The 12,461-nt window shown below is 46.3% G+C and overlaps 2 protein-coding genes across 2 annotated transcripts in view; both read right to left on the reverse strand.

Moving 5' to 3' along the window:
• lmo4a (LIM domain only 4a) overlaps positions 1-12,461 on the reverse strand; it is a 193,931-nt gene that overhangs the window by 71,096 nt on the left and 110,374 nt on the right. The window lies entirely within an intron of this gene.
• skp2 (S-phase kinase-associated protein 2, E3 ubiquitin protein ligase) lies at positions 801-8,304 on the reverse strand (the record flags this gene model as incomplete). The annotated part of the gene is made up of 10 exons (XM_083930287.1): positions 8,211-8,304; positions 7,329-7,579; positions 7,117-7,228; positions 6,280-6,423; positions 5,576-5,710; positions 5,277-5,375; positions 5,040-5,167; positions 2,999-3,050; positions 1,102-1,209; positions 801-1,008 (listed from the first exon to the last, which is right to left on the reverse strand). Exons 1-10 carry the CDS (start codon positions 8,222-8,224, stop codon positions 801-803), a joined length of 1,251 nt encoding a protein of 416 aa, XP_083786413.1. The 5' UTR covers positions 8,225-8,304.

Consider the following 12,461-nt stretch of genomic DNA (forward strand, 5'->3'; position numbering starts at 1 on the left):
TTGTGTTAACACATTCCAACAAGGACTGATCCAACATCCAACTCTGACTTTTCTACAGAACGTGTTATACAGAAATAGAAGGAGTAGAACTGACATCCCCACTCAAAGCAACACAACGGCGACTTGTTTGATCCATTTTCAACATACATCCTGACTGTAACCATTCAAGGTCAGTGCCCGACCTCAGCCATCAGCGCACATGTATTGAACAGCCACACCATTCCCACTGCAAAGAACTGGGAGTGTTGTAGCGGGATCATTCCCACATGAGCCAACTCGCAGCGGTGGTGGACTCACTGAGGGGAGGTTTAGCGACAAACACGCATAGAGAGGCGTCTTTGGTGCAATATGTCTGTTGCCTTGCTGCAGACAGGACTTGATAATTGTTGGATTGAATTGCTTCATGTTTCTATTAAGTCATAAAATCGTATTCATTAGAGGATGGGCCAAAATGGACTTCTCTAACTAGTGGGTGTGTCACTAAGGCCTCACTGACGTCATTTTCTCTTGAAATAGTCAAATGACCATAAAACAGTTCAATGTTCATTCTATTTCTATGATACTATATTTCTCTACAAGCTTGCATGTTCAGTACTTAAAGACTTGGTCCAGTTTGAGACCTTTAGTACCCGTAATGCAAGCCAACACTAAAAACATCTTCTGTAGCAGCAGGAAACACTGAAACATGTCGGTTACCGCACAATGGGCTGGACCCCCTGTGTGTGCGTTGGAATACTGCAGGAACAAACACTCTGCAACAGAAACCAACTCCGCTGAAAAACACCACGGAGGTGTGGCGGTTACAGTCTGAACCTCAGTCGACACTTCCTGTCCCACATGGAGCAGCCGACGAGGCGGGTGGCGGGCGTGGGCCGGGCGATGCTGGAGAAGGGCATGGAGTTGATGCCGATGTGAGGCATCTCCTTCTTCAGAGAGGCCAGGTGGCTGTCGTTCACGATGCCGAACACGTCCAGCAGGATCAGCATGGGGAACGTCGTCGCCAAGTCACTGGAAACACAACACGACACGAGTCATGGTTTGGAACCTTCACCGCAGTCGCTCAAAAGCAAGAGAAGCAGCGACGGCAGCTGGGGAACTTACGTGAGAGCAGCGAGGTGGATGTGATAGCAGCGGCTCAGGGAGAGATGCAGCAGATCCTCCAGCTGTTTGAGGACGGGGAAGCAGTCGGCCATCAGCAGAGTGCTGTCACTGTAACAGAGGAGGCAGCTGGTTGGCAAACCGTTGCTTATGTACACAGCAATATTCACATCATTTTAAGTTTTTGTGTGTACGTGTGTGTGTGTGTGTGTGTGTGTGTGTGTGTGTGTGTGTGTGGTGCTGAGCAGGAGGTGTACAGTGGGCTCATCAGAGCTGCAGAATCAATGCTGAGGAGAAAGAGCGTGCAACCCAGGGATGCACTGATCTGGTATCAGATATAAGGCCAACACCGACATCAGTGCTTGATGACAATTGGGCCAGTCTGTTCAACTCTATGTATTCTCTACTACTACTTTATATACACTGGAATTTTAATTCCTTTATAAGTTTGTTTATATATATATATATTATATATATATATATATATATATATACACACATACATACATACACACACACACACATATAAGAAAGTTTACATTTAAATGGTAATTCCTGTTTAAAAAAAAAAAAAAACTTGCTGCTGCACAATTGTTTTAACACAATTCAGTAAACTTCTATCCATGTATACATTCATAAAATTCATTTTGTTTTACAAAGTGAATAAAGCAAAAGTCCAGCCTGATTTCGTCTTTAGGCTTGGCTATGGAAACCCGGTGTCTAGAATGGCACGAATCCTTAAACGAACAGCATCTACTGGACCCAATGACAACCCAGATTTCAGTGCCTCATCTTTTGAGCTGGATATTCCATATCCAAAGGCCCAGCTGGGACCAGATATACCAGAATATCTGTTGAATATCCAACTTAATACTGACTTCACCCCGGTGCCAAACAAAGCTTCACTGCATGCGAGTGATGGGAGGTTATCGTTAACATAAGCCGTGGCAGCAGGTCACGTTAGCCTCACGTCAGCTAACAGGAAATCCTCACGAGACAATCGTCTCTGTCCGTCTGTGAGCTCCTGGGGGGAGGGGCTGAGTGACAGCGCGACTGACTGTGGTCGGCACTGGGGCCCGGGAAAATCCCCTAAGAGTGTCTGTGTTCAGCTCACAGGACTTTTGTAGCCTCTAACTCTTGTTAAAGCGATTCTTACCTTTGTGGCAGTTTGACACTTTTGTAATCTTAAAATGCTCCCAATAACCATATGCACACTAAAATGTAAACGACATCCCCCAGGTGTTGAAACTCATCAAATCTTTTTATTCGGTCCAAATAAAATTATTTGCCAAGTTCATGCTTCCGGTGTCATGGGAAATCCGAATTCTCGGACCTCCAACTAGGCAGAGTCCACTGGAATGACTGTCAAAGTGGAGATTGACCTCTTCGCTAGTAGGAGGTTCCACTTTTACAGTCATTCCAGTGCACTCTGCCTAGTTGGAGGTCGGAAATTTCCGATTGCACCTGAAACCGAGCATTTCTCTCAGCACACCTGTGGGGGGAGCGTCAGGAGACAAGCAGGGGGAAGAGGGTGGGCTTTGGAGGGAATCCCTGTGAGACATGCAACAACGGTAAGAATTGCTTTATGCTACTGCTGAAGGAAACCCGACATTTCCGGATTTTGCCGCTTCACAATAAAAGCTTTAAGAAACAAAGTAAAGGGGGACTTTTATAAGCTGGTGATAAAAAGAAGTAGTATCAGAGGAAGAAACTAACACCATCATATAGATATGGCTGACACTATGACAGTCACTGATTGGTTGGATTTCAGTGCTTAATGCTGATCATATGATGAAGCTAACAAATCAGACATCGTGTTCATTTTTAGCATCAATACATTAACAGTACATTTCTAAAATGTCATGCCTTGAAAAACATTTTTTGAGGAATAAAATCTCACCTTAAATCGAGCGTCTGAATGTGGGGGCATCTTGTCACCAGCACCTTCAAATCTGTTAAGAGACAATACGGTCATCTCCCATCTTTATGTCTGCAGCAAAGTGAACATCAGCTGTTACAAACTCCCGGGACGCCGAGTGCTTGTGTTTCGCTTTTTTAGAATTCTCAAACAGACTGTGACAAGTCTGATTGGATTGGTCACCGCAGCGTGAAGTCAGGTTGCGTTTCTCTAAAGGTTAAGGCTGTCCCAACTTTTCACCAGAGCCCCTTTCACAATGAATGGGAGGACTGTTTTCACTGGACCGCGTGATCAGATCACTGACGCCAAGATTCTCAAAGGGTGGTCCATGGCACTCTGCCAGGGGCCCTGTAAAGTTTTCAGATTCATCAATTTCGTTTATGGCATATTCTAAATATGTAAAAAGGCCTCATAGTTCAACCAATGATATTTGAATGCAGCAACCCCCTCAGGGCGCCCCGACCTCAGGGGGCTCACTGAACCCACTAGTGGCCGCAGACATAACTGCATGTAGGGATTTAAATTTGATATTTTTCTTAAACATAGAACTACATTTATTGGAATCATGTTAACCTTGTTGTTTCGTCTTATTGACAGAATAAGAAACCAATAAGAGAATGTTTTGTGACCATGTCAGTCCTTGCACTGGGACAGCCCGCCCCTGCTGCCCTTAGCTGGCAGTCCGGTTTGAACCACACAGTCTATGATGTCCCCAACATACACACAGCATTTAAGGCCGAAGGGGACACTGCCACCTGGTGGAGATCCTGACACGCTACAGACCTTTGTGTTTGACGTGTATGCTCAGGCTCATATTAGACACCGTAGGTCCATCGATGAGCCTGCAACACCGGCTGGGCCCTGTACTCTGATCCATTGCATGCTGTTGACCTCTTGTGGGTATGGACACATTGACCACTACCTGAGCAACATCATTTAGAACAGAGATGGAATGAAACAGGTGTGCAAGTGGAGAACGTAGCAGGAGCATCAGTGTAAAAAGGCAGTGACAGAGTGCAGAGGATAGAGGAACACCCAGAGCTGTCCTGAGTCTAAAGCCGTGCTCAACATCATCACACACATAAACATGTTGTCCTGTAAGCAAGACATTTTTATTATCAGTTACCCAGGATTTTTCGCAGCACTTTACAGTTTAGGAAGCCAGCTAAACAACACACCCTTTAACCGGCCTAACAAAAAAAATATGAGCGCCATTCGCCGTTTCATTCCAAACTAGTGTTGTACGGTAAGCCGATACTAGAAAGGCACCTCAGTAGTTACAAACAATACTATTTCATATTTTATTAGTATTGATACTTTATGAACTTAGTGCGACAGCAGGGCAGCTTGTCTGCGTGCAGCTTCTCTCTGCTTCATCACTGTCTGCAGCCAGAGTGGGCGTGGTTTCATAGTGACATGTCACTTAAAGAGTGAGACAGACATGGCTGACAGTGGCTCGAGTGCTGTGGACCGTCCTAGACATATTTATAAGCAGACGCATGGAGCGAAAAACATAGCCGACAAAGCATCGTTTACAGACGGGCTTTGCAGTGTCTAAGTCGATACAGACCAACCTGGAGAAACATGGAGCTGACAGACATGAGGACTTGTTCAAAGACTTCGGAGAGCTGCAGGTTAGAGATGGATACAGAAATATCCCGGATGTAATCTTAACTCAACAGAGTGTTTATTTTGTGACAAGTGACCTTTTTTCACCATCAGAGTTTCATGAGGCAGTCAGGGGTAAAGCTAACTGTTTAACTGTCTGATGAGGTGCACACATCTCTGTATGCACGAGTTCACACAGGAGACATGAACTTTCTCACTCTCAAATTTTGGTCGCAAAATGTGACCATTTGGTCGCAGTCTGGAGCCCTGTGAAGCAACTTGACGTGAAGTGAAAGCTTAGGAATGCTTTAGATTCCCAACATCTAAAAGAGGATGAACATAAGGACGGCCATATTCTGGACAAAAACGCATGTTCTACACATTTCCACAATCAAAAATTGATAAGCTCACTTACCGTCGAGCATGAGGTCATCTCTGTATCCGCTGAGGTTGAGGCGAGTAACACTGGAGCTCAGGTTATTCACAACACTCTTCACGTGATTATTGCTGAAGTCACACCATGATATGTTCAACTGCTCTATTCTGAACAGAAAAAAACAACACACACACAGCATTAATAAATTGCAGAGTTGGAGGATGGATGAAATGGAACCGTGTGTGTATTTGGACAACATGATTCTGAGCGGCTGACCTGCTGCAGGATTTGAGCATGTTGGCCAGAGCGGGAGCAGAGAAGCCGGAGCAGCCGCTCAGGTTGAGCTGCAGCAGGTTTGGGTTCTGGGACAGAGAGCTGAGCACGGGACAGAACAAAATAATTAATTAAATACCATCCACGGTTACTTCGAGACCACAGGTGCAGACACACTGTAAAACAAAAAAATATACAGAAATTCTGTATGTATGGTTGACATCACTAAGTATTGAGAGGAATATGAAACAGATGTTTGTCCATCCAGTCTTGGCAGTGGAGCTGCAGGGTAGAAAACGTACCTCATAATGAGGTCTGAGAGCTGCAGACCCTCCAGGCTCAGATACTCCAGCAACTTGCAGTGACCCATGATGCTCTCCAGTGATGAGGTGGGGATGATGGAGCTGGACAGATCCATCAGAACCAGCTGCAGAGGGCTGAACATGAGAAAAGACAAAACAACACCAACATCAAAATGTTTCTTTTTTTCCCCTTTGAATTATTAAAGATTTGTTATTTTCCTCTTTCAGGGGAGGACTGTGAAATGTTTCATTTGGGAAGAAAGAAATCCGCCCACGTGAGAGCAACCGTAACTAGCTCACATTGTTAAAAATGTTTTAAAACTCTGCAATTTCCCAAAATAGTACGTTTTTAGCAATCTGGAGGGAATAGTGTATTCTGTGTTTCCACTGTATGCAGAGTTTACTCCAGTGGACCCGGCTTAGGCCCAGCCTAAATTGACTCCTTGCTGGGTCTATGTGTCTGGGAATTTTTTTTTTAATGTGTTGTACAAGTAGCAAACTCCGTTAAGCACTAATTCAATAAGTCTTCTGTGATAACATTAACAAGGGAGCAGTCGAGAGAGGTAGATCATGTGTGTGTCTCACTATGAAGTTAGCAGTAGAATTATAGCTTTAAATGTGGCAGTTGTGTGAGTGTGAGTGTGTGTGTGTGTAGTTTCGGCTGAATGAAATCTGGAGCAAGTGTCCTCAGCTACTTGACTCACCCAGTGCCTGTGAAGTGCAGCTCCTCCACAAAGGAGCGAGGGCAGCGCATCATGCGGACTCCGTACTTCAGCACCTTCTGCAGAGCTGGACCCATATGAGTCAACCCCTCCAGATCCACGCCGTGCCACAGAGACTCATCAAATCTGGACCAGACACACACACACACACACAGGAGGATGCAGTCAAATTCTATTTGAAATGTCATAGGCAAGAGTTTAAGCAATGGGCAAAAAAAGGCATTACAGCAATATGTACCAGGGGTGAACGAGGGAAGCTACAGAGTTTTGAAAAGTTATGGGATAAATATGGACTAGATGAACATGAACAATATCCATACCGACAAATAAGGATTATGAGAAGGAGATAAAAACTGACACTGATAATGAAGGTATTGATGCGTTTGAAGGTAAAAAATGTAAAGTAATCTCAACCTGATACAGAGGTTTGTTGTCATGCAGGAAGATTTCCTCTCTTTATATCAAAGAAAAATGGGAAAAAGAGTTGAAGGAACAAATAACTGAGGAGGAATGGTTTGTTAATTGTAAAACAGTGCACGGCCACTGGCTCCAGGACTTGGAGAGAACTCAACTGGAAAAATAGGGTCCGATTTTTTTATAACTCCAAACATGAGGAAGGGAACCGTATGTAACAGCTACATGGATAGAGCCCATACGCATATTTTCTGATCTTGTCAAAAGATATATGGCAGGGTTTAAAAAAAATCATACGATGGGGCAAACTGTGTGCAAATGCAACATGAGCATGCTGTGAAGCAAGAACAGTTCACTCCCCTCACCCTCTGATCTGAATATCACTAGTGCAATGATTAGACTTACGCTAGGCGATGCCAGCGTCTGCAAACTGTCGACACCCTGAGGAGGTCCTGCAGGGGCATGAAGTAGAGGATCCCGAGGAGCAGCTCGTCTGGGAGTTGATCCCACGAAACGCCTGCAGAGGGAAATGAAAAGGCAGAACAGAGTATGAATTCATCACAGCTCCAAACAAAACAATGCAGCTTTTTAGAAGTGCACAGAGACAGGTTTCCTACATGACGTGGGTTCCCTTTTCCTCCTTGATCTCCTGGCCAGGACGAACTGGTTACAGTCGTTCTCTTTGCCCTTGCAGATGAGCCGCTGGTGCTTGTGGCGTGGGGACCACTGCTGGATGAGCTCCGTTGGGGTGCATTCGACATCCAGACCCTCACCGAGGCAGCCTCCCGACTTGCGTTTGTTGCCTCTCTGGGACTGAGACAACATGGAGCCCTGGAGACCGAGGCAGGGCAGGTCCTGCAGGGGCATGCTGGGTGGAGGGAGAAACTACTTAACACACTGGGTCAAAACGTCAGCGAGGTTACACGACACTTTCTTCTGTTGTTTTACAGCAACTTCTCACAGAAACATTGGTTCGCGACTTGGCTTCCTCCAGACAACCTCTCTCTCTGCCCGCCATATTGATGATGCTACCAGCGCTGTGACCGCGCAAATTCTAACTGCAACAGAAAACGCCAATACTTTGTAGATCTATTTTACGCAACATCTGTACGCGCAGAATTACTCACCCTGTTTACTCTCTTTTTCCGGGGCTAGCTTATACGTTGTTAACCCGGGAGGGAGATAGAGAGAGACCCGGGGGAAGGCCTGGCTGACTCGAAAGCGCGGTATCGACTGTTATCACCTCCAGTTTTATACTAAAGCTCCCCAGAACGGTGTCTCACACACACACGTGTTACACGACTAACGTTACACACTTACACTTCACTTAAACCGGGCTTTTAAAGATAAGAGGTATTTCTAGAACTCAAACACGTCGGAGCAACTAACCAGGTAGCGGTGCCTCATTTCCACATGGACGGCACTTTGAAAAGTCTCGTGTGGTATCGCTCGTGCAAATATGTAACATTGACAGCGCATAGAAGCATTCGTAAGCATACCTGTGCTGTGGCATTTCCTCCGGTTCAAAGCTGAAAGTGTAATATGTTGTTAAGAAGGAGAAGGAGAAGGAGAAGGCGCTGTCTCCGGTTTGGCTGCAGCACTCCAGCCGAGACTCTTTAAACTCACCGCCGGAGCAGCAGGCGCCCTGTGTTCACCACGTCACTGACGTGTACGCGCCGTACGTCAACGTCACACGTTTCACTGAGTTGGCCATGTGGCGTTCACGCCCTGCTTGTTTTTTCCGTCTTTCAAAGGGAAGAGCTTGTATTTTTACTCTTCCAGATTTGATTACGTTGATTAAAAAAAGCAAACAGGTAAACTAAGGTCCCCTTAGGACCCAAACAAGACGTGTGTTCTGAATAACCATGGTGGCAGCCATCAGAGGGACAGGTCTCCTCTCCCTCCTCCATCACCTGGAATCAACAGGAACATTACCACAATCCATGGGTGCAGACCCCAGGGAAATGATTGAAATGGTGGAAAAAAAAGAATGTTTGACAAATATATTTCTGCTGCCCCACTACAACACAAATGAACGTAGTTTCTCACACAGGATGATCAGCAGGTTTAAAAAAAGGGCTTCATATTTTCATATTCATCCATATCAGTGGATCATGCATAAAGTAGTCCCATACACTGGGATTCCCTGATTGTGTCCCCTTCCACTAAACTGTGTTGTAGGAGCGGTAACTTGGCCAATAGAAGCGGTAACGTGGCTAATAGAAGCAGAGGTAAAGCAAGCTAACGGTGTGGCCCCACCACCTAGGGGATGCCCCGAGAATCGGTTGTTTGTTCGCAGGTGATTCATTGGGCTCACACTTGGCTGCTTTCATGTCATCCAGGAGTAAAATAATGATGTTTGTGATATAGGCGGTTCTGGTGGCAATCCAAGGAGTCGGAGGTCCGGAGTACGTAGAGGCGTGTTCGGTCTGTGCCTGGAATAAGAAGTCATCCAGGTCCTGCATGGGTCTTCTCCAGCCGCTCCCCATCCCTTCCAGACCACAGTCAGACATCTCTCTAGACCTCATGACGGGGCTCCCGGCCTCACAAGGTAACGACACTGTACTCACGGTTGTCGACAGATTCTCTAAGATGGTCAGATTCATCGCTACCATCCGCCAAGGAGACGGCGGAGATCATGATGACTAATGTTTTCCGAGTTCATGGGTTTCCCAAGGACATTATTTCAGACCGGGGGCCTCAGTTTGTATCCCGGTTCTGGAGGGAGTCCTGCCGACTTATTGGGGCCAAGGCCAGCCTGACCTCGGGATATCACCCGGAAGCTGACGGCCAGACCGAATGCCAGACCAGCAGCTGGAAACCAGACTCCGGTGTGTGGTCTGCCAGAACCCCTCCACATGGAGCAAACACCTGGTCTGGGTAGAGTATACACACAATTCACTGCCTACATCAGCCACCGGCCTCTCTCCCTTTTATTGCGCCTTAGGGTACCAGCACCCACTCTTTCCGGAGAACGAGTTGGAAGTGTTGGTCCACCCATGCCATGGTCCAACGTTGTTGTCGAATTTGGGCAGCCGCCCGTCAGGTCTTGAACACAAAGGGGGATTGGATGAAGAGAGTGTCAGACCGCAAGAGTTGGCCTGCTCCCGCCTACCAGCCCGGCCAGAAGGTCTGGCTCTCAGCCAAGGATCTACGGCTCAAGGTTCCCTCTAAGAAACTTATTTTATTTTATTGTTTATTGGATCGTACTATAGTGTATAATATTATATTTCAGGCGTTGGATGCCAAAACTATCTGCGGTTTCAGCCTAAAAAAACCTCCCTGACACAAAAGACATCTCCTGAAGGTTAATACTAACATCATGTCACTGGATACAGACAGGCCCTGGTGCAAGACGCTACCTATGGTGCTGCCAGCCCCGCCAGACGCAGAGGCCAGCCCTCACTGCTTAAAGACAAATCCAGCCACTAGATGTGACTGCAGAAGGATTGCCAGTCCCGCTTTAAACAGGGCTGAAATCCTAATCTGAGTCACTTTCAGCATACAACCATGGCCTCTGTGCAAACCTCCCATTAGCCCTCCAATACACAAACAAGCCCAGCCAGACGCAAAGGACATCTCTGTAGATTACAAAACTAAAATCAAGTCACTGGATACAGACAGGTCCTGGTGCAAGATGGCACCTATGGGGAAAGCCGACCCTGCCAGACGCAAATGCCAGCCCTCACTGCTTAAAGGAAATCCAGCCACTAGATGTGACTGCAGACGGCATCTTCTTCGGTGTCAGAGAACACATAACCAGATTCATGGCTGGTCCACTCAGAAGATTCCTCCCTGTCAGTCCAGTCATCGCTGTTACCCGTGACTTCATCATCCTCTTTCTCATCTTACTCAGGAACGTCTGCTTCTCCAGGGTGATCACCTGCAAAGTTAACAACATTCTCCACGTCCTCTTCATCTGAGGAGATATGTATCGGGGGAGAGTTACCTTTGTTGTCATCGTTGATGAACCTGAGCACCTCAGGGAACCCTTCAGCTGCAGGAAACTCTGTGACGTCCTGGACGCCACAACTTAGTAAGAACACGCTGATTTTCACAAGTTCTTCCCTTAACCTTACCTGATTCAAAAAGGTACCCTGCCAGGTCCCACCTATCAGCATGAACATGACGGGGAATCACAGACGAGACCAACCAGGATTTTTATTGTCCCTAACATTTATAAAACAGGTCAAATCTCACAAAAGAAACTGGTTAAAAGGATTTCCAACATCCAAAGCAAAAGTCAGTAGCACTTTGCATTACATCTCAGTGCCCACATGATAATGGTAAATGAATAACCTGATAATAATGAGGTCATATAGGTTGATGCTTTCATAATATTACAGGCTACTATCACAAGAACACCATCAAAATCACATGAACTCTTTTGGAAGTCAAAGTTTATATGAATTACTTAATTATAATGCTAAAATTCATCCTCCCTAATGTTCCAAACATCTTCAAGGTACCGTGCCAATCATATGTTTAATGTTGGTAATTGTTACCTGAAAACATTTGTGTATAGTTCATGTGTCATAACCATTAATCAAGGCTGCAAATCCACAACTATCATACTATTACCCCATCACCATGTTATTACTGAGCTGTAATAGGTAAAGTGCTACTAAAGCATTGGCATACAATCAGCTGAGACCCCACTTGCTGATGCGTCCCCTACCTGCTGAACAGAGTCTGTGAGAGTCATGTTCTCTGACCTCTCCAGCACATTCAGCACCACCCGTCCGGCTCTACTGGGGGAGAAGATGGCTGTGATGCAGGTGGAGGCCCCCATCGTGTCCTGGATTGTGGATTACCTGATGGGCAGACCACAGTATGTACGCCTACAGCAACACTGGGGCCCCACAAGGGACTGTCCTCTCTTCCTTTCTCTTTACCATCTTCACCTCAGACTTCAACTATTGCACTGAGTCCTGCCACCTTCAGAAGTTTTCTGATGACTCAGCACTAGTTGGCTGCATTGGAAAGGGGGATGAAAGTGAATACAGGACTGTTGTGAGCAACTTTGTCACTTGGAGTGAGCTGAATAATCTGCAGCTCAAAGGAGCCCGTAGTGGATCTGAGGAGGGTGAAAACAAAGGGGTCCCTGTCTCCAACCAGGGGGTCCCTGTGGACACTGTAGAGGAGTAGAAGTACCTGGGGGTGTACTTGATTAATAAGTTGAACTGGACTAGAAACGCAGAGGCTGTCTACAAAAAGGGCCAGAGTCGACTCTTCTTCCTGAGGAGGCTGAGGTCCTTTAACATCTGCCGGACGATGCTGAGGATGTTTTATGAGTCTGTTATGGCCGTGGCGATCTTCTTCGCTGTCTGTCACATGCTGGGGCAGTGGGCTGAAGGTCGCAGACACCAACAGACTGAACAAACTGATCAGGAGGGCCGGTGTTGTCATGGGGGAGGAGCTGGACACTCTGATGACCGTGGCTGAGAGGAGGATGCTGTCCAGGTCCGCTCTATCCTGGACCATGTCTCCCACCCTCTCTACGACACACTGGCCCAGCAGAGGAGCACCTTCAGCAGAAGACTCCTCGCACCCAGATGCTCCACAGGAAATCTTTCCTGCCTGTGGTCATTAAACTATGCAATGCATCCATAGGAGAGTCTGTCACCCCCTCTCTGTAATTCAGACTCAATCATAAACAATTGTTCTTTTGCACATTAGTCTGGTATTTTTGATCTTGTATACATTTCACTACTGTAAATATTAATTTCTGTAAATTTAAATGAGAGTTT

The sequence above is a fragment of the Echiichthys vipera genome (assembly GCF_963691815.1).
Source record: "Echiichthys vipera genome assembly, chromosome: 16".
NCBI lineage: Eukaryota > Metazoa > Chordata > Actinopteri > Perciformes > Trachinidae > Echiichthys > Echiichthys vipera.